At 43.1% G+C, this 21,230-nt stretch overlaps 1 protein-coding gene across 1 annotated transcript; it reads right to left on the bottom strand.

The window, feature by feature from the left end:
* Positions 1 to 428: 428 nt before the first annotated feature.
* LOC139559997 (LIM/homeobox protein Lhx8-like) lies at positions 429 to 4,737 on the bottom strand. Its single transcript, XM_071376508.1, has 8 exons — positions 4,446 to 4,737; positions 3,098 to 3,247; positions 2,660 to 2,781; positions 2,033 to 2,253; positions 1,712 to 1,809; positions 1,509 to 1,604; positions 1,236 to 1,422; positions 429 to 1,078 (listed from the first exon to the last, which is right to left on the bottom strand). Exons 1-8 carry the CDS (start codon positions 4,527 to 4,529, stop codon positions 1,002 to 1,004), a joined length of 1,035 nt encoding a protein of 344 aa, XP_071232609.1. The 5' UTR covers positions 4,530 to 4,737; the 3' UTR covers positions 429 to 1,001.
* Positions 4,738 to 21,230: the final 16,493 nt, after the last annotated feature.

The raw sequence follows: 21,230 nt of genomic DNA, 5'->3' as shown, positions 1-21,230 counted from the left end.
TCTGGAAGGTTCTCCCATCTCCACAGAGGAGCTGTCAGTGACCATCGGGTTATTGGTCACATCCCTGACCAAGGCCCTTCTATTGCTCAGTTCGGCCAGGCGGACAGCTTCAAAACTTCCATTTAAGAATGATGGAGGCCACTGTGTTCTTGGGAACCTTCAATGCTTCCCCAGATCTGTGCCTTGACACATTCCTGTCTCGGAGCTCTACAGACAATTCCTTCAACCTCATGGCTTGGTTTTTGTTCTGACATGCACTGTCAACTGTGGAACCTTAGACAGGTGTGTGCCTTTCCAAATCATGTCCAATCAATTGCATTTACTTCAGGAGGACTCCAATCAAGTTGTAGAAACAGCTCAAGGATGATAAATGGAAACAGGATGCACCCGAGTTCAATTGAGTCTCATGTAAATAAGTATTCAGACCCTTTGCTATAAGGTATGTTTATTTTTTATAAATTTACAAACATTTCTAGAAACCAGTTTTTGCTTTGTCATTACCTCATGTGTGTAGATTGCTTAGGATTTTTTATTTAATCCATTTTAGAAGGCTAATGTAACAAAATTTGGGGAAAAGTCAAGGGGTCTGAATAACTTTCTGAAGGCACTGTATAGCTGTATTCAGTCATATGAAATCTATAGATTAGTGCCCAATTAATTTTTCAATTGACTTATTTCCTTATGAACTGTAACTCAGTAAAAATCTTTGAAATTGTTGCATATTTCATTTTTGTTCAGTGTACACAACTAATCTATTAATACATTTATTTTTTTACAAAGTGCTCAGTCACATACCTCAAATAAATTAAATGCCAACCAATATGTACAATACATCAACAACAAGTTTACATATTAACCTTATTTTACATCTGAATTTGATCTCCTTCAATAAATCCCCATAGCAGATCATTTTGCACCCCACCCTTTAATGGACAGGGGTATCGCATTGGCTCCTCAGCATTCTAACCAATGGTAATGGCCGGTTCCGCAGGGTGTGAAGATCAGGCATGGCTGATTGGCAGCTGTGTCATGGAATGGTATAAAAGAGGCTGGAACACCAGGGAGGAGGGAGAGTGCACTGTGAAGAACAAACATAATAGCCCATTGGGTTATGAAATAATGTGATTTCAGATCTTTGCACTGAATTCTAAAGCAAAACTAATAAGATGTTACAAAGAAAGCTTAACCCACAAGACATAAAAAAGATGAACCTGTGATGTGCTGGTTTTGCTCACCATCCATGTAAGTGTGTAGTGCTGTAAGCACGGGTGTGTCTGTTGGTATGTAGGATGTGTAGTGTAGATCCTCCATAAGAGGCGGAGAAAGACTGGACTGCTGTAGTGACGACATCGCTGCAGATGGCACATGGTGCTGAGGGCTCACATGCTTCTTATGACGAGCTCGACAGTTCTGGAACCAAACCTGGACATTCAATAGGGATGGGTTAAGCTTCATTTGTAACTTCAGGGACACCTAGAATTGTTTGACTAGACTGTTAGAGAGCTCACCTGAATGACCCTGCGACTGAGGCCAGTCCTCTCTGCCAGCTTCTGGAGGGTCTGAGCATCTGGGTTGTTGTCCTGAACAAACTGGGCCTGCATCACCTGACAGACAAGATACAGTGAATGTAAGATGGTCACACAATCATATCATTCATATGCAAACATCCAGGATACATTTCTGGAGTGACAGGAAAGTAATAAATGTTCACCTGTAGCTGGTCTGTGGTGAAGCTAGTGCGAGCCCTCTTAGCTGGTTTCGGATGAGACCCTTCTTGCTCTGATGGCGGGGCTCCCTCTACAGTAACACCTTTTCATGTAAACACATGACCACATAGGTCATCACATTGCATAGGAAAATGAGGAAGGCTAATTGATAAGGACAAATCTAGAATCTCATATTTAGCAATTGTTTCAAAATAATTAAATTGCTACATCAATCATACATGTGTAGAAAAACAGTTAGTGTACAATTAACACATTTTTAAAAATGCAGGCCTTATTCTTTCTACACACCTTTTAATGTTGCTTACCACTTTCCATGGCCTGTTTCAGGTTGTCCAGCATGCAATCGTAGTGGATTCGACACAGCACCCTCTCCTCCACCAGGGCAAATTCCTCCCCCGTGGAGAGCTGGCGCTTGCAGGAGAAGCAGGCGAAGCAGGCCAGGTGGTAGGTGTTGCCCTTTGCTCTCCTCACCCAGTCTTTGGAGTGCATGTTCCTGCCACAGTGGGCACAGCGAGTTCCATACTTCCTGTGGGAAAGTTGGATTGCAAACAAACTACAGATCAAAACCACTAAAGGCAGGGTAGCCATTTACTTTTTTTAAATCAACAAAATTATTTGATCATGAATCTAGAAATACAAGGTTGTCCCCCAAAAATGCATTTAATGTAAATTGAAGGCTGTAAAGAAGTGCTACTATGAATGGTGTGGCTATAAATACTAGAGGTCCCAAGGTTAACAGCCATTTATCTTGCCTTGTAGAAAGTCTCATTAACATCATTAGATAACAATTGAATGTCATGTCAAAGTTGCAACTTCAGATGTAGCCTAAACTCAACTCTCCGTTGACGTGAAGTACATCGTGGAGTTGAGTTTTACTTGGCTAATCGCGCTAGAACCCTCCCTGTATGGAAGAGGCCTCCCTTTTCACCTACCTGAAGTAGTCGAGTTTGCAGAAAACCACCTCGTCTTTGATGTAGCAACTGACATGTCTTCCTAGAGGAGTTTGGCACATGCTGCACGAGAGGCAGTTCACGTGCCAACACAAGTTGTTCACCTGAAATGTAGCCACAACAGTTAAACAGATTTATTCGCCCGAAAGAGTAGCCTGGTCTACAGTTTTAGCCACGAAAATTAGGCAAGTGTGAACACCATTCGATGTTAATAGTAACAATTTTGCTGAACTTAAAACGTCATTTTATTTACCAAATAGGCCTACGTCAACAACAAAAAATCCTGTCACAGTTAAAAATGTGAACGCTTTAGGGATCCTAGGCCTATGCGTTTATGGACGTTGGGGGAGAAAAAAAATGTACATACAGATTTTAGGCCTTGGTTGAATATCTAAGCCGGTCATAGGCTCGGCAACTTACCTTGAGTAGGTATTTGTCAACTATCTCCAAACCACAACTTGTACAAAGGCTTTTCCCCAGAGAGGCTGATGCCATCGTCTGCGGTGTCAAGGAAGACAAAGACGAAGATGGTGAATACGACTCATCTCCAAAAATGTAATCCGATGTGCCCTAGATATATAAAACAGAAAAATAAGACATGATTGACATAAGACAACATTTTCCATGCATAAATTAACAATTTCATATGCCTAAATTTGACCAGGCCTATCTGTCTGGGTTTTCCTCTTTACCATCTGACTTTCCTGATAGTACATACATTTGTCATCTAAAGTAGTTATGACTGACGTGGTTTTCCCACCTAGTTATCTTAAGATGAATGCACAAACTAAATCGCTCTGGTTACGAGTCTGCTTATTGACATGTAAAATGAAGGCACCCTTGAAGGCATAGGTATAGGCCTAATTTCCACTGGTAAGGTTTCACGCATAGGCCTACTATTAAAAATAGGCTACCGGTATACCCGTTTGATTCCCCTTCCTTATGCTACTTGTCGGCGTATTGACTGTACGTTTGTTTATTCCATGTGTAACTGTTTGTGTCTCACTGCTTTGCTTTATTTTGGCCAGGTCGCAGTTGTAAATGAGAACTTGTTCTCAACTGGGCTACCTGGTTAAATAAAGGTTACATTTTAAAAAAGTATACTCAAAGAATCGGAAGATGCCCTTCCACATCCCTCCTTAGGCATAGTGACTAGTCAAAATATGCACTGGGGATGGCCTTTACCTCCACTTCTGCTTGCTATGACAACCACGACGAAAAAAACAGGACTAAGATGCCATCTTCAAGAACCCTTTAATAATTGTTTTGGTACACATGAACCAAAACTCTTGAAATGTTCAACCACTTGTCACCAAAATAACGTTCATGGTTCAACGCCTATCAATTTCTGCTGTCAATCACATTAGTTCTCCTCAGAAAGGCAATTCTTATAAAATGATCACATTCAGGACGAATGACTGAACAAAAATGCCAAATCAAACATACATATTTGTTTGGCAGTTATCGGCATGGCAGCTTTCTCCAAACCAACGCGCAGGCAGCCATGTATTTTGATTAGCCTGTAACGCAACCTCCCTCAGGTAATGCACTGATTTGTGCAGAGACAACGAATGGGTGGGCATCTCAAATCTAAAATTATTAACTTGAAACAGTCGCCCGTCGGTTTGGAGTAGCCTAACATTTTACCGAATGTAGGATGTTTAAACAATAAATGGTAGGCCTAATAGCGCCATATAAAATCGAAAAATTCGCTAAACAATGAATGCTCGATAATTTCTTCAAACTTTTAATATGGATATAGGCATACCGTGCTGTCGAAGGTCGAGTTAAACCCATTTTCAATGTCATCCACCTCGGGGCAAGCCAACATTTGTTCGCTTTTCCAATACATTACGTTGTAGCCCTAGAACAAAACGCAAATCCACCAGGATAATAGTCCCATATGGATTCCATCCAGTGTCAGAGGCAGCTGCACCAACCCCATGCTCTAGCGAAAGCAATCTTTGCATTAGTGAGGTTGGAACTTTTTCCTCTCCATTTTCCTTTTGACTGTCTTGGCCGCACCTCCTTGACACATATGCCCGCCTTGCAGTGGATATGAGATGTTATACATTGGGAAAGTATTTCAGTAATCACGTCAGAGGTGATACCACATCTCTCGATATAGCTTTTTATTTTATTTTCGTTATTTTTACATAATACAACAATCCTCCGTGATAAGATTCTCAGAATTTCGTTTTATTTCACACGCTGCTGCTAAAGGTGAAAATAAACTAAAACAAATGTAACAGGTAATTTAGGCTTTGTTCATCTCTTACAATTTATAGCCCAATGTTTGCAACCTTAGTTTCAGAAAAGAAAGAACTCGCATTGCGGCAATCAGTTCGTTTTTAATCCATCCCATTCGGACTAACCGATAGCATCTGGGCAGAGAGCAACTGACAGCAGCCCAATTGGGTTTATTGTCCCGTAGTTGAGTTCAGCATCTTTATTGCTGCCTGCAGCTGATGATGGTGACGGTAGTTCAATGAACGATGGGCCCTATAAATGCTAAATACAAGTAGGTTTGTGAAACCCCTATCATTTTAAAATAATTTCGTGTGTGCCCATGTTTTCTTTGTTTTGCCATGGTAAACACGTGCAAAGCTTTATTAAAATCATATATAAAAGGCGTGGGGACCCTTTTCAAAAGGAAAGCTTACAGTTCGAAGCATCTGATTTAAAAAAGAGATGTGCAATCTTCAGCATTATAATAATTGTCATCATGCCTCTGTTATAAGTTGTTATGCAATGTTGGCTATGGCCCACTGCAGGAATTTAAAAAAATTGTACCAAGATTTTTCAGTAGGACGCAATTTTTTTCGTTTTCATAATACAAATACATGCTTATTATAATGTTGAGGCGAATAATAGCCAGCATAATACAACTCAATCTTGTTTTAATGTTGAATTATCCTGTTTGAATTTTTTGTTGTTGATATTAATTATTTACTGTAGGCCTACGTTTCCCTAAATTGTGATAGCCTGTGCAAACTAGGCATCCCTGTATATTTGATTTGATCGCACTTTGATTAGTTTTTGCAAAGTTATTGTTTTTCTTATAAGACTATTTGTTTTGTAAATGTAACTATTCTTTCTTTCAAATAGGCTGTATTTATTTGTTAAAAGCAACATATTGCTTTCAGATAGTCCTAATGTAAACGTTCCAATATCTTTAAATTAATCCAAATGAGCCTATTATTATTATTATGATGATGATTTTTTACGTTGTTAAATGATAATTTGAGAAATTCGATTTGAACCAAATTTTGTCGAATGGGTTTTTTTCGTCATGGGAAAAATTTGCCGAGACTAAACATTCGGTAGTCTATAGTTAACATGCATGTCTAATTTTATTAGATTCACCTTAACTAGAATATGTTATTTCACAAGAGCAGACCGAACAATTTAAACCTCTCACTGGGCTACTACTGAAACCTACTGAATCGGATCAAATGAACGGTATGCTTATTAAAATATGCAAGCATGATTCTTTTTTTTTTCAAGTGTGTGATTGACAATATCAGCCCCTTCATCTGTGTTTCTCCCTATGTGGACATTTCACAGCAAAGCCACAAGCGTTCAAAATATCAATTTTCAGACGCAGGGGGAAAATGTTTTTTTTTTTTTGTAACATATACTTGTAAACCCCCTATGATTTAAATCCTTCATCAGGGAATTTCACCATGTAACAAACCTAATGGCCCATTTCAGAACTTTATTTCCTGGTCTGTAATCGCTGTTATTAATGTTATTAGTTAGTTAGATATACTGTATAGTCCATCACATGTATGACACAATTTTTTCAAATTGATTCCCTCATAATAGTGGATCACATTTTCTATAACACTTTTCTCAAAGTCTTGGAGCTCCCTACAGTATATTATATGAGGACATTCACCTAATTTAATCATGTACAGACAGACAGACAGACTGACAGAAAGACAGGTTTTCTAGAGTTTGTAAAGAGGAAGGTATTGTCTCGAAAAAATAAATTGATGTTTTGTCACGTACATCACCAAATAGGTGCAGAGAAATGTATTGTTTTAAAGGGTCAGCCATAGATGCACCCTGTACTGCAATTGCTAATTAGGGTTAAGTGCCTTGTTCAAGGGCACATCCACAGATTATTCAACGTGTCGGCTTGGGTAATCAACTTTTTGGTTACTGGCGCAAGGCTCTAACCGCCTGCCGCCCTACTATTATTGTGATAGTTTGTTAAGGGTCCATTGGAGAGATAAAGAAATGTATGCCTGACATCATTGCCGAAACTGTCATCTGGATTTTGTCATCTTGCTAAATTAGTGCTCTCTCTTACTCAGACCATTGTGTACAAAGCTCAGATGAAGGTGTATTGAGTCTAATCTTTTGGCTAGGTTATGATACACTATATATACAAAAGTATGTGGATACCCCTTCAAATGAGTGGATTTGGCTATTTCAGCCAAACCCGTTAGTGACAGGTGTATAAAATCTAGCACACAGCCATGCAATCTCAAACTGACAAACAAGTCAGTTTGTCAAATTTCTGTCCTGCTTGAGCTGACCCGGTCAACTGCAAGTGCTGTTATTGCGAAGTGGAAATGTCTAAGAGCAGCAACGGCTCAGCCACAAAGTGGTAGACCACACAAGCTCACAGAACAGAACGTCGAGTGCTGAAGCACGTAGCGTGTACAAATCATCTGTCCTCAGTTGCAATACTCACTATCGAGTTACAAACTGCCTCTGGAAGCAACGTCAGCACACAACTTGTTCGTCAGGAGCTTCATGAAATGGGTTTCCATGGCCGAGCCACTGCACACAAGCCTAAAATCACCATACACAATCCCAAGCGTCAGCTGGAGTGGCGTAAAGCTCGCCGCTATTGGACTCTAGAGGAGTTGAAACGCGTTCTCTGGAGTGATGAATCACACTTCAACATCTGGCAGTCGACGGACGAATCTGGGTTTGGCGGATGCCAGGAGAACACTACCTACCCAAAAGCATAGTGGCAACTGTGAAGTTTAGTGGAGGAGGAATAATGGTCTGGGGCTGTTTTTCCAGTGAAGGGAAATCTTAACGCTACAGCATACAATGGAATTCTAGATGATTCTGTGGCAACAGTTTGGGGAAGACACTTTCCTGTTTCAGCATGACAATGCCCCTGAGCACCAAGCAAGGTCCATACAGAAATGGTTTGTTGAGATCGGTATGGAAGAACTTGACTGGCCTGCACAGAACCCTGACCTCAACCCCATCAAACACCTTTGGGATGAATTGGAACGCTGACTGCGAGCCAGGCCTAATCGTTCAACATCAGTGCCTGACCTCACTAATGCTCTTGTGGCTGAATGGAAGCAAGTTCCTGCAGCAGTGTTCCAACATCTAGTGGAAAGCCTTCCCAGAAGAGTGGAGGCTGTTATAGCATTAACTCCACATTAATACCCATGATTTTGGAATGAGATGTTCGACGTGCAGGTATCCACATACTTTTGGTATTGTAGTGTATAATTTCAGGTGACATAATTTAAAAGACATTGGGGGAATATTGTTGATTGACTTGACATCAGTGTGTGTTTGCCTCTCTGACACCAAACTCAAAAATGGTTTCAAATAGAACTGCAGTGATCACCAAAGTGCACGGTGTTACTCTTTGCTACAGTACTTACTAAGTCGCTCTGTATAAGGGCACCTGCTAAATAAACAACATGTACAAGGTACACAACTCCTGGGCAAGTCCTGCAGCACAGCTGAAGATTGAATCCTTTTTGTTCCTTGGCCTCTGCCTCTCTTTTTTCACTCTACTATGTGTGAGTCACATAGTAGAGCGCATATCATGTTGAGCTCTGGGTGGGTACAACCACAGAAATATAATTCATAAAATGGACAAAGCTCGTCAGTCCAGAGATTTCTGGGTGTTACACAAAATATGGATGCCAGTGTATCCACTCTGAAACGTTGACTTAAATGGGAGTCTGCTCCATTTTACTAATCCTAATTCTGTGTATTCAAAAGAGAGTGGAGGGGCCCTCTGAATTCTGATGTTGTGCCACATTCTAGAACGTTGTTGGGAAATGGGCCCAATCCAAGGGTGACTTGGTTCCTCCATTCTCTTGTGTTCATGGCGCTCTTTCGATTTCCCATCATAGTGAAACCCCCATCCTGTTACACATATACGTGGAGGAAGCAGAAGTCAGAGGAGGGACTAGCATTTACACACAGTAGAAATGGTAACACATACAACAACTGGTGAATGATAGACACTACAAAGTGAGCTGATATGTGATCAAAGTGTAAAAAAAATAGGAAATGGATCCTTTACTTAAGACTTCTGCTGCTGTTTTTCCTCCCTCAAAACAGTCTGAAAACATTTCACATCCCCCTTTCCTCTTGCATTGCAATTCTTCTTCCAGTTACGTCTGTTGTAGGGCTCTCTCTATTGTGTTATTGGAGATATACTGGGTCCACAGATATTCCTGTGTGTAAGACAATACCCCTCAAATCATTGCATCTCATCATTAGCCATATAAGAATAACAAACCTAAAGGAAGTTATGTCTTGGTTTTTCTTTGTTGATGGACAGGCACAGAACATTTACCTATGGCTATTGTTTTTTATTCAAATATACACTGCTCAAAAAAATAAAGGGAACACTAAAATAACACATCCTAGATCTGAATGAATGAAATATTCTTATTAAATACTTTTTTCTTTACATAGTTGAATGTGCTGACAACAAAATCACACAAAAATGATCAATGGAAATCAAATTTATCAACCCATGGAGGTCTGGATTTGGAGTCACACTCAAAATTAAAGTGGAAAACCACACTACAGGCTGATCCAACTTTGATGTAATGTCCTTAAAACAAGTCAAAATGAGGCTCAGTAGTGTGCGTGGCCTCCACGTGCCTGTATGACCTCCCTGCAACGCCTGGGCATGCTCCTGATGAGGTGGCGGATGGTCTCCTGAGGGATCTCCTCCCAGACCTGGACTAAAGCATCCGCCAACTCCTGGACAGTCTGTGGTGCAATGTGGCGTTGGTGGATGGAGCGAGACATGATGTCCCAGATGTGCTCAATTGGATTCAGGTCTGGGGAACGGGCGGGCCAGTCCATAGCATCAATGCCTTCCTCTTGCAGGAACTGCTGACACACTCCAGCCACATGAGGTCTAGCATTGTCTTGCATTAGGAGGAACCCAGGGCCAACCGCACCAGCATATGGTCTCACAAGGGGTCTGAGGATCTCATCTCGGTACCTAATGGCAGTCAGGCTACCTCTGGCGAGCACATGGAGGGCTGTGCGGCCCCCCAAATAAATGCCACCCCACACCATGACTGACCCACCGCCAAACCGGTCATGCTGGAGGATGTTGCAGGCAGCAGAACGTTCTCCACGGCGTCTCCAGACTCTGTCACGTCTGTCACATGTGCGTGTGAACCTGCTTTCATCTGTGAAGAGCACAGGGCGCCAGTGGCGAATTTGCCAATCTTGGTGTTCTCTGGCAAATGCCAAACGTCCTGCACGGTGTTGGGCTGTAAGCACAACCCCCACCTGTGGACGTTGGGCCCTCATACCACCCTCATGGAGTCTGTTTCTGACCGTTTGAGCAGACACATGCACATTTGTGGCCTGCTGGAGGTCATTTTGCAGGGCTCTGGCAGTGCTCCTCCTGCTCCTCCTTGCACAAAGGCGGAGGTAGCGGTCCTGCTGCTGGGTTGTTGCCCTCCTACGGCCTCCTCCACGTCTCCTGATGTACTGGCCTGTCTCCTGGTAGCGCCTCCATGCTCTGGACACTACGCTGACAGACACAGCAAACCTTCTTGCCACAGCTCGCATTGATGTGCCATCCTGGATGAGCTGCACTACCTGAGCCACTTGTGTGGGTTGTAGACTCCGTCTCATGCTACCACTAGAGTGAAAGCACCGCCAGCATTCAAAAGTGACCAAAACATCAGCCAGGAAACATAGGAACTGAGAAGTGGTCTGTGGTCACCACCTGCAGAACCACTCCTTTATTGGGGGTGTCTTGCTAATTGCCTATAATTTCCACCTTTTGTCTATTCCATTTGCACAACAGCATGTGAAATTTATTGTCAATCAGTGTTGCTTCCTAAGTGGACAGTTTGATTTCACAGAAGTGTGATTGACTTGGAGTTACATTGTGTTGTTTAAGTGTTCCCTTTATTTTTTTGAGCAGTGTATATCAAAACTATGAAATAACACATATGGAATCATGTAGTAACCAAAAAAGTCTTACACAAATCAAAGTATATTTATATTTGAGATTCCTCAAAGTAGACACCCTTTGCCTTGACAGCTTTGTACACTCTTGCCATTCTCTCAACCAGCTTCATGAGGTAGTCACCTGGAATGTACTTAAATTAACTGGTGTGCCTTGTTAAAAGTGAATTTGTGGAATTTCTTTCCTTAATGCGCTTGAGCTAATCAGTTGTGTTGTGACAAGGTAGGGGTGGTATACAGAAGATAGCCCTATTCAGTAAAATACCAAGTCCATATTATGGCAAGAACAGCTCAAATAAGCAAAGAGAAAAGACAGTCCATCATTACTTTAAAACATGAAGGTCAGTCAATCCGTAAAACTTCAAGAACTTTTGAAAGTTTCTTCAAGGACAGTTGCAAAAACCATCAAGCTCTATGATGAAACTGGCCCTCACGAGGACCGTCACAGGAAAGGTAGACCCAGAGTTGCTGCAGAGGATAAGTTAATTAGAGTTACCAGCCTCAGAAATTGCAGCCACAATAAATCCTTCACAAAGTTCAAGTAACGGACACATCTCAACATCAACTGTTCAATGGAGACTGCATGAAACAGGCTTTCATGGTTGAATTGCTGCAAAGAAACCACTACTAAAGGACACCAATAAGAAGAAGATACTTGCTTGGGCCAGGAAACACGAGCAATGGACATTAGACCGGTGGAAATCTGTTGAGTCCAAATTAATAGATTTCTGGTTCCAACCGCCATGTGAGATGCAAAGTACGTGAACGGATGATCTCCGCATGTGTGGTTCCCACCGTAAAGCATGGAGGAGGAGGTGTGGGGTTGCTTTGCTGGTGACACGGTCAGTGACTTATTTACAATTCAAGGCACTCTTAACCAGCATGGCTACCATAGCATTCTGCAGCAATACGCCATCCCATCTGGTTTGCGCTTAGTCCCACTATCATTTGTTTTTCAACAGGACAATGATCCAATACACCTCCAGGCTGTGTAAGGGTTATTTGACCAAGAAGGAGAGTAATGAAGTGCTGCATCAGATGACCTGGCCTCCACAAGCACCCGACCTCAACCCAGTTGAGATGGTTTGGGATTAGTTGAACCACCGAGTTAAGGAAAAGCAGCCAACAAGTGCTCAGCATATGTGGGACTCCTTCAAGACTGTTGGAAAAGCATTCCATCAGAAGCTTCTAAAGCCATGACATAATTTTCTGGAATTTTCCAAGCTGTTTAAAGGCACAGTCAACTGACCCACTGGAATTGTGATACAGTGAATTGTAAGTTAAATAATCCGTCTGTAAACAATTGTTGGAAAAATGACCTGTGTCATGCACAAAGTAAATGTCCTAACCGATTTGCCAAAACTATAGTTTGTAAACAAGAAATTAGTGGAGTGGTTGAATAATGAGTTTTAATGACGCCAACCTAAGTGTAAGTAAACTTCCGACTTCAACTGTATATATTAGGCAGGGCGTTGGATATTCCTGCAATCAGCATGTCAATTGCACACTCCCTCCAAACTTGAGACATCTGTGGCATTTAGGTGCATTTAGTCTAATCTTTAGGTTATGATACACTATCATATACATAATTATGTGGACAACCCTTTGAATTAGTGGATTCTGCTATTTCAGCCACACCCGTTGCTGACAGGTGTATAAAATCGAGCACACAGCCATGCAATCTCCATAGACTCATTTTTTCCCCTACTGTGTAATTGACTTGTTTATTGTTTACTCCATGTGTTGTCTGTGTTGTTGTCTGTTCACACTGCTATGCTTTATCTTGGTCATGTCGCAGTTGTAAATGAGAACTTGTTCTCAACTAGCCTACCTGGTTAAATAAAGGTGAAATAAATAAAAATACATTTAAAAAAAGAATAAAAAAATAGACAACCATTGGCAGTAGAATGGCCTTGCTGAAGAGAGGTTCATCCAAAAGATGGAGATTCAACAGGAGGCTATTTGCCATTTTTGACCAAATACACAAAATATAGAAAATGAAGGTAGAGTTGGGCAGGAGTCATATGATCCTGTAGGCCTGGGGGTATAGAGCCCTCAGAGCGCCTGTCTTCCAGTAATGAGCTTTGGCAGGTTAACCTGAGGGGGCAGAGGGGGGCTGCAGAGGTCATGTTTCTGGGAGGAAGAGAAATCTCCACTGGCGTCAAGGCGTATGTTTCAGGTCTCACTCTACATCTCAATGCTGAGCCCAACACTTTTCATGTGAAGATTTAGGTGTTTTTAGACGTGATTAAAAGACATGAAGACAACTTATGAAATAGGCTTGTGTGTTGTGTTGTGGTGGCAAATGTAATCTTTGATGATAGGATTGAAACAATGTTACACCGGGATGAAAATATAAACATTACATGTCATGTTGATGCTTGGCTTGGCGTGGCTGGTCAGACTGGCAGGAACATGCATTTCTCCTGATTTGTTGCATGTCAGGGCCTGGGTCTGGAGGATGCTGTTGTGGTCGTAGGAAATGGAGCCGATAACAGAGACACTATCACTCTGGCCTCAGGAAACAGAAAATACAACATCACTCCCACGTGGAAGTCCGACCCAAAACACACCGTGCCCTCAGTGCCCGCTCCTCTGGGTCTGCCAACCGTGCCCAGACCTCCCGTCTCTGAACTGGTGTTTGTTTTGTTGCTTAAGAGGAGTGTCCTGCTAAACCATTACTGACCTCCTGAACAATTAGTGGCTGTCATATGGCTCAGTTCTTTGGAACATAGTGCTGCTAAAAGCAAGGTTATTTCAATTGCACACATGCTTAACTGAATGAACAACAGAGACAAAAAGCAACAATTCACATTTATTGAAATAGTTTGGGGAATGGCCTCATCTCTGAGGGATGATCCCCAGAGCCATATGCTTTGATGGCAGGTAGCCCTATGTGGGGCATCTGGCATCGACCACTGGGCTTCAGGAGTTCCAATGACTTAGCTGGTGGTGGTGAGGAGGTGGCGGGTTGTCTGTAACTTTTGCTGTAACACAGCAAGTAAGAGAACATGGGTAAGTTTGACATATAAAAATACATACCAAGATTTATGCCCATTGGTTGAGAGAAACGAAGGTGATAATTTCAAGAGTGAGCCCGTAGGTTGAACAGCAAGTGTGAGGAATGTGCATTATTATGCCGTGCTCATAGCTGAACGACATTCTGCATGTGGCAAATCGAAAAGGGAGAAATGACGCTCTGATGATGATGACAATGTTTTTAAACACTAACGTATACATTCCCACTATGCACATTGTGCACAGAGGAAGCAATGTGAATTGTATTGTGCTTACCGAAAACAGTAAAGTGAGCTATCCATTCAGACAAATCTTACTGATTGAACCTATGTTATCAACTATATTGAACAGAAATATAAACACAACATGCAAAAATTTCATATAAGGAAATCCGTCAATTGAAAAAAAATTATTAGGCCATAATCTATGGATTCCACATGACTGGGCAGGGGTGCAGCCATGGGTGGGCCTGTTAGGGCGTAGGCCCACCCACTGGAGAGCCAGGCCCACTCACTGTGTAGCCAGGCCCAGCCAATCAAAATGAGTTTTTCCCTACAGACAGAAATACTCCTCAGTTTCATCAGCTGTCCGGGTGGCTGGTCTTAGACGATCACACAGGTGAAGAAGCCGGATTTGGAGGTCCTGGGCTGGCATGGTTACACGTGGTCTGCGGTTGTGAGGCCGGTTGGACATACTGCCAAATTCTCTAAAACGACTTTGGTGGTGTCTTATGGTAGAAAAATTTAAATGACATTTTCTGGCAACAGCTATGGTGGACATTCCTGCAGTCAGCATGCAAATTGCACACTCCCTCAACTTGAGACATCTGTGGTATTGTGTTGTGACAAAACTGCACATTTTAAAGTGGCCTTTTACTGTCCCAAGCACAAGGTGCACCTGTGTAATGATCCTGCTGTTTAATCAGCTTCTTGATATGCTACACCTGTCAGGTGGATGGATTATCTTGGCAAAAGAGAAATCTTCCCTAACATGTATGTAAACAAATTTGTGACCAAAATTTGAGTGAAATAAGATTTATGTGCGTATGGAAAAATGTGGGTATCTTTTATTTCAGCTAATTAAACATGGGACCAACACTTTACATGTTGTGTTTATATTTTTGTTCAGTATACAATACCAGTCAAAATGTTGGATACACCTACACATTCAAGTGTTTTTCTTTATTTGTACTATTTTCCACATTGTAGAATAATAGTGAAGACATCAAAACTATGAAATAACACATATGGAATCATGTAGTAACCAAAAAAGTGTGAAACAAATCAAAATATATTTTATATTTGAGATTCTTCAAAGTAGCCACACTTTGCCTTGATGACAGCTTTACACACTCTTGGCGTTCTCTCAACCAGCTTAATCTGAAATGCTTTTCCAACAGTCTTGAAGGAGTTCCCACATATGCTGAGCCCTTGTTGGCTGCTTTTCCTTCACTCTGTAGTCCAATAGACACTTTTTGGGATACTACATGATTCTAGTTATGTCATAGTTTTGATGTCTTCGCTATTATTCTACAATGTGGAAAATAGTAAAAATAAAGAAAAACCCTTGAATAAGTAGGTGTGTCCCAACTTTTGACTGGTACTGTACATTATGCCTCTGTGGAGCATGGCACTTTGTGCTGCGCTTCAACCCCCTACCTCAATGACATCAACCCCCTACCTCAATGACATCAACCCCCTACCTCAATGACATCAACACAAGACTCATCAAACATTCTTTCCATTGGAGTTCCCCTCCATAGTCACATTTTGCTGACAAAACATAGAGAGTCACTTTCAGAGGGATGTTTGGAGATCAATAACGAACAAGGGGATCAAGAAACCTGCCCAGCCCACCTCCCTCTCTGCACCCCCGTCGGCCATCTTGGGGCCACACCGGATCCCTCCAGACAGGAAGATGTCGTCTAGACATTCAGCTTTGAACTCTGCCCCTCCTCCCTGCGTCCCAGGTGAGCCTGCACCGCTACAGCGTCGGTCGCACCACTCTGGTTCCATTCTATACCTCCTTACGCCCCCTTACTCACCCCTCTGGTTCCATTCTATACCTCCTTACGCCCCCTTACTCACCCCTCTGGTTCCATTCTATACCTCCTTACGCCCCCTTACTCACCCCTCTGGTTCCATTCTATACCTCCTTACGCCCCCTTACTCACCCCTCTGGTTCCATTCTATACCTCCTTACGCCCCCTTACTCACCCCTCTGGTTCTATTCTATACCTCCTTACGCCCCCTTACTCACCCCTCTGGTTCCATTCTATACCTCCTTACGCCCCCTTACTCACCCCTCTGGTTCCATTCTATACCTCCTTACGCCCCCTTACTCACCCCTCTGGTTCCATTCTCTATCTGTTTACGCCCCCTTACTCACCCCTCGACAGCAACCACACCTGGACTGTTACACATCCGCTATAGCCCCCCGCTTTATACCCACAGAGCAACGGCTGGTTTGGCTGGGCTACAGCCCCCCACCTTATACTCACAGAGCAACTGCTGGTTTGGCTGGGCTACAGCCCCCGGCTTTATACCCACAGAGCAACTGCTGGTTTGGCTGGGCTACAGCCCCCCACCTTATACCCACAGAGCAACTGCTGGTTTGGCTGGGCTACAGCCCCCCACCTTATACCCACAGAGCAACTGCTGGTTTGGCTGGGCTACAGCCCCCGGCTTTATACCCACAGAGCAACTGCTGGTTTGGCTGGGCTACAGCCCCCGGCTTTATACCCACAGAGCAACTGCTGGTTTGGCTGGGCTACAGCCCCCGGCTTTATACCCACAGAGCAACTGCTGGTTTGGCTGGGCTACAGCCCCCGGCTTTATACCCACAGAGCAACTGCTGGTTTGGCTGGGCTACGGCGCCCCACTTTATACCCACAGAGCAACTGCTGGTTTGGCTGGGCTACAGCCCCCGGCTTTATACCCACAGAGCAACGGCTGGTTTGGCTGGGCTACGGCGCCCCACTTTATACCCACAGAGCAACTGCTGGTTTGGCTGGGCTACAGAGGCCCGGTATGAAAAGGCCTGGATGTAAGTAGAGTGCTTAGGGCCCAACCTGCTTTCATCTGGCCCGGGCTTAGTCACCGAGGCTGAGGAACGTAAGCCAGGGAATCCCCTCTGGGGCAGCCGCATGCACTGCTGAATTACACTTGTGCTGGAACATGGTCCCGTTTGAAAGGAGTTCATGAGTTTATTTTTACAGAGACAGTGCACTTTGATCAACGTTTCAGTAAAAGTGCCGGTATTAGCTAGCCAGCTAATTTTCAACTGCAGTCCCTGGGCAGGTATGGGAGAGACAAGTTTTGAGGCCTTGGATATTCACATACACAGAGGAAAGGGCTGGAGATAAAACTGCTTGTATGTCCTCAAACAGACATCTTAGTTAGAGTAAGTATGACTGATGATTTTTTTCATGTAGTGAAGTTGATGATGCTTGCCATGAGTAGTTTACCTTCAATCTGTATCGCCAAAGTTCAGCATTATAGCACGATTGAAATTCAGAAGTATTGTGATTGAGCCGACATATGCAGTGTTAGCGGAGACTGCATTGTCTCCGCTAACGCAGGAACATTGTCTTTACATTTCTATCACGCTGTAGCGCAGATCTTCAGCGCTACGGATTGAATCGACCCCTAAACCTTTTCTGATGCCTTCATTTCGCTCCTCATTTTCAAGTGTGGTGTTTCACAGGGATCGATTCTTGGAGCTCTTATTTTATTTCTAGTTTATATGAATGATCTATCAATGTATTAATTTTTTCAAATGATGCTTGCTGATGATGACACAAGGTAGGCTATGGAGCCTGCATCTCTCACTACAGAGACTGTTCTTACAGTATGTCTCTTAATTTTGCATTGTGATCAACAGTCTGTTTTGTGAACCCACATCCATCTCCCTGCCATGAGTAGTGGTGGCGGGGGGTCTCTGAAAGAAAGAGGAAATGTTACTGAATTTTGTACTGTAGTGCACACACACACACACACACACACACACACACACACACACACACACACACACACACACACACACACACACACACACACACACACACACACACACACACACACACACACACACACACACACACACACACACACACAGCCTAGCTGCCCTCATCTGGGAGTGATTTGTTGTCCAGTGTACCCGTGGCCTTTAGTCATTGTGCGTCTGCCATTCGCAGAGAGAGAAAGGGTCGAGCTGATCTACACTGAACAAAAATATGAATGTAACATTCAATATATTTTTTTACTGAGTTACATTTCATATAAGGAAATCAGTCAATTTAAATAAATTCATTAGGCCCTGTAATCTATGGATTACACATGACTAGGAATACAGATATGCATCTGTTGGTCACAGATACCTTAATTAAAAAAACATTTAGCCTCATGCATCTCCTTCGCATAGAGTTGATCAGGCTGTTGACTGAAACATGGGACCAACACTTTACATGTTGCATTTATATTTTAGTTGAGTGTACATGGAGAGTCAGGGGATTGCTCTGATTACTCCATGCCTGAGGTGAGGAGTGCCTGTAGTTGGGCATATAGAATGCCTTCAGGCAGGGTTCCTTTCAGTGTTTAGACCAAGTTAAGTTTAGAGGGTTGTTACAGTAACTGTGTTAAGGTTAGTATTTTAAGCGAGTTCCCGTACCTTGCTACCCCAGTTTGGGATTTGCTGAATTCTTTGTTCATTGACTACATTAGATGGCCACACATTTATAGTGAATTGAGTGCATTGAATGGAATATGTGATGATACTCTCTCTACTGAATAATATCTGATCAGAACATTTCAGAACATAGGTCTCATTCACACCTATCCAAATGCACGCAGGCATATCCCCCTCCCCAAGACACTCAAACACATTTACAAAGTGCATGTGCAAGCACACACACACACACACACACAAACAAACACAGAGAGAGAGCTGTACTTGTGCATGTGACAGTAAAACTTGAAACCTGAAACACACCCTTGAGCACCCTATAGGGCACACATTATTTACTTCTTCGACAGTGAAGAAAATACATATTGGAATGCAAAGCAAAACAGTACATCCTTGTACTATACAGTACTTCCTTGCACTATACAGTACATCCTTGCACACCACATAGTTGGCATGGTGTCAGAAACCACAAGTATGCCATTTGTGTTGTGGCAGGTGAAGAAGGTAAACACCAACTAACCAGCATCATCAGCCCTCACAATACATCCACACAAATCTCAGGTCTTGTTTATATGCTCCCTTTATTCTGGATGTTTCTGTAGGGATGTAAGAGGAAAGAACCATGATCATAATAAATAGACGGCTTACACACACACACACAGGTAGGAGTATGCCTGCCTCACACACCCCCCCCCCCCCCCTCCTATTCCAAGGTGTAAACACGACAAGTGAAAAGGGTGTAAAGGCGAGCTTTGAGAGGAAGGCAGGCATGAAGCAGGCCGATGACAGTAATCTGCACAATTATTCCAGCTATGACAACAAAGGCGAGAGGGAATGCAGGCACCACTGACACCTGTCCCAGCTGCCCCAGAGGAGAAACATGGAGTGGAGGGGGGTGTAACTCCTCACCTCAGTGCGGCTGTATGGGGAGAAGCAAATCGACAACGTGACGGGCCGGACACACACACACACACTAAGAACATGACATCATCCGATGTGTGTAGTTACAATTTATTGGTGCATAAAAAAATGACATGCATATACTGTAAGTACAACTAAAACCTGACTTACTAAAATACTTTGAAATAGATATGTCAGATCGAGCCTTCAGAAAACACTTGAGCTGCTCTATAACCAAACATAGCTGACTGGCAGTCATTCCTATCCTGCTCCACTGAGTTGGGCCTCTACTGACAGGTATGATCTGTTACACGTGTCCTTTCACCAAAGCTGCCTGACCTTCTGACCCTGCACCCTTCCTCAGTGCTCCTGACCTGGGGATAAATGGTAGAGTTCAGCGACGGATGTCTGAGGAGAATCATACACTATGGCAGTGGAGAACTGTGAATATAGGACCTAGGCCTACAGAGGAACCACAAATCTTCCAAAACGTTGTATCAAACTCAAAAATCAAGAAAATAACAAAAAACATAGCATCACCTAATGCGTCCGACATTATATCTTCAGTTTTTGGACGATTCTCGTTCTAGTGAATGCTTTTTGATGACATTATGACTGAATCAAACAGGCCTGGCCGCACTTCAGGCTTCCGCACACACAGACAGGACCGGCATGTGACACACAACATAAAATAACACGTGCAGCAAAACCAAACCATACACTGTTTACACAACCTATGGTACCTTAACCAATAGAAACTGTCAGCAATAGCGACAACAACAGTGTCATATCAAAGGTGACAGGTGCTGAAAGGACAGTGACCATAATACATGTGCACTCCATGGCGCTGAAGGAGAGACAGTTTTGGTCAAACACATAGACAGGGCTGATAGACCGACGACAGCAGTCACACACACATGGGCGACCCATCATTCAGGGCGCCCCACATATTTTGGGGGCTTGCCTGTTTTGCATGTTATTTTGGCATTAACACGTGTCACATATCAGTTTGCAAACAATGTAAAAATAATATATATAATTGAGATAAAGCCGCATACAACATTTTCTTGAGTGAGGCAGCTCCAAAATGCAGGCGTTTCAGCCTAGCTCAGTGCTTTCTGTGGTGGGGCAAGCCAGCAGAATATACGGAGTGTTGCGCCGTGATTGGCTCAGTGTTCTGTCACGCATGGGGACTACGTCACTGCAACAAAGCATCCTTCACTCATGCTGCCAAACATACCCTCGTAAAACTGACTATCCTACAGATCCTTGACTTCGGCGATGTCATTTACAAAATAGCCTTCAACACTCTACTCAGCAAATTGGATGTAGTCTATCACAGTGCCATCCGTTCTGTCACCAAAGCCCCATATAGTACCCACCACTGCGACCTGTATGCTCTCATCTCGCTTCATACTCACTGGCTCCAGGTCATCTATAAGTCTTTGCTAGGTAAAGCCCCGCCTTATCTCAGCTCACTGGTCACCATAGCAGCACCCACCAGTAGCATGTGCTCCAGCAGGTAGGGAGCAAATAGTAGAGGTTAATGGTTCACTGTCTCAGGCAAAACCATGAGTTGTGGCGTTCCGCAGGGGAGCGTGCTTGGGCATCTGCTGTTTTTATTGTATATTAACGATATGAAAGATGCTTGTTCTTGCCGTCTTTTTCTTTATGCGGATGACTCTACACTTCTGGTGTCTCACAAAAGTAAAACTATGTTGGAGAG

This window comes from Salvelinus alpinus, chromosome 30 (genome assembly GCF_045679555.1).
Source record: "Salvelinus alpinus chromosome 30, SLU_Salpinus.1, whole genome shotgun sequence".
Taxonomy (NCBI): domain Eukaryota; kingdom Metazoa; phylum Chordata; class Actinopteri; order Salmoniformes; family Salmonidae; genus Salvelinus; species Salvelinus alpinus.
Note: the sequence above shows the minus strand (reverse complement) of the source record. Positions and strands in the feature narration are given on the sequence as shown.

Excerpts from the sequence above, each read along its gene's own strand:
- LOC139559997 (XM_071376508.1), bottom strand. The coding sequence starts at position 4,529 with ATGTATTGGAAAAGCGAACAAATGTTGGCTTGCCCCGAGGTGGATGAC. Across the intron at positions 1,810-2,032 it reads GAAACAGGCCATGGAAAGTG|GTGTTACTGTAGAGGGAGCC; the intron begins GTAAGCAACATT and ends TTACATGAAAAG. Across the intron at positions 1,079-1,235 it reads ACTACACACTTACATGGATG|TGCACTCTCCCTCCTCCCTG; the intron begins GTGAGCAAAACC and ends TGTTCTTCACAG.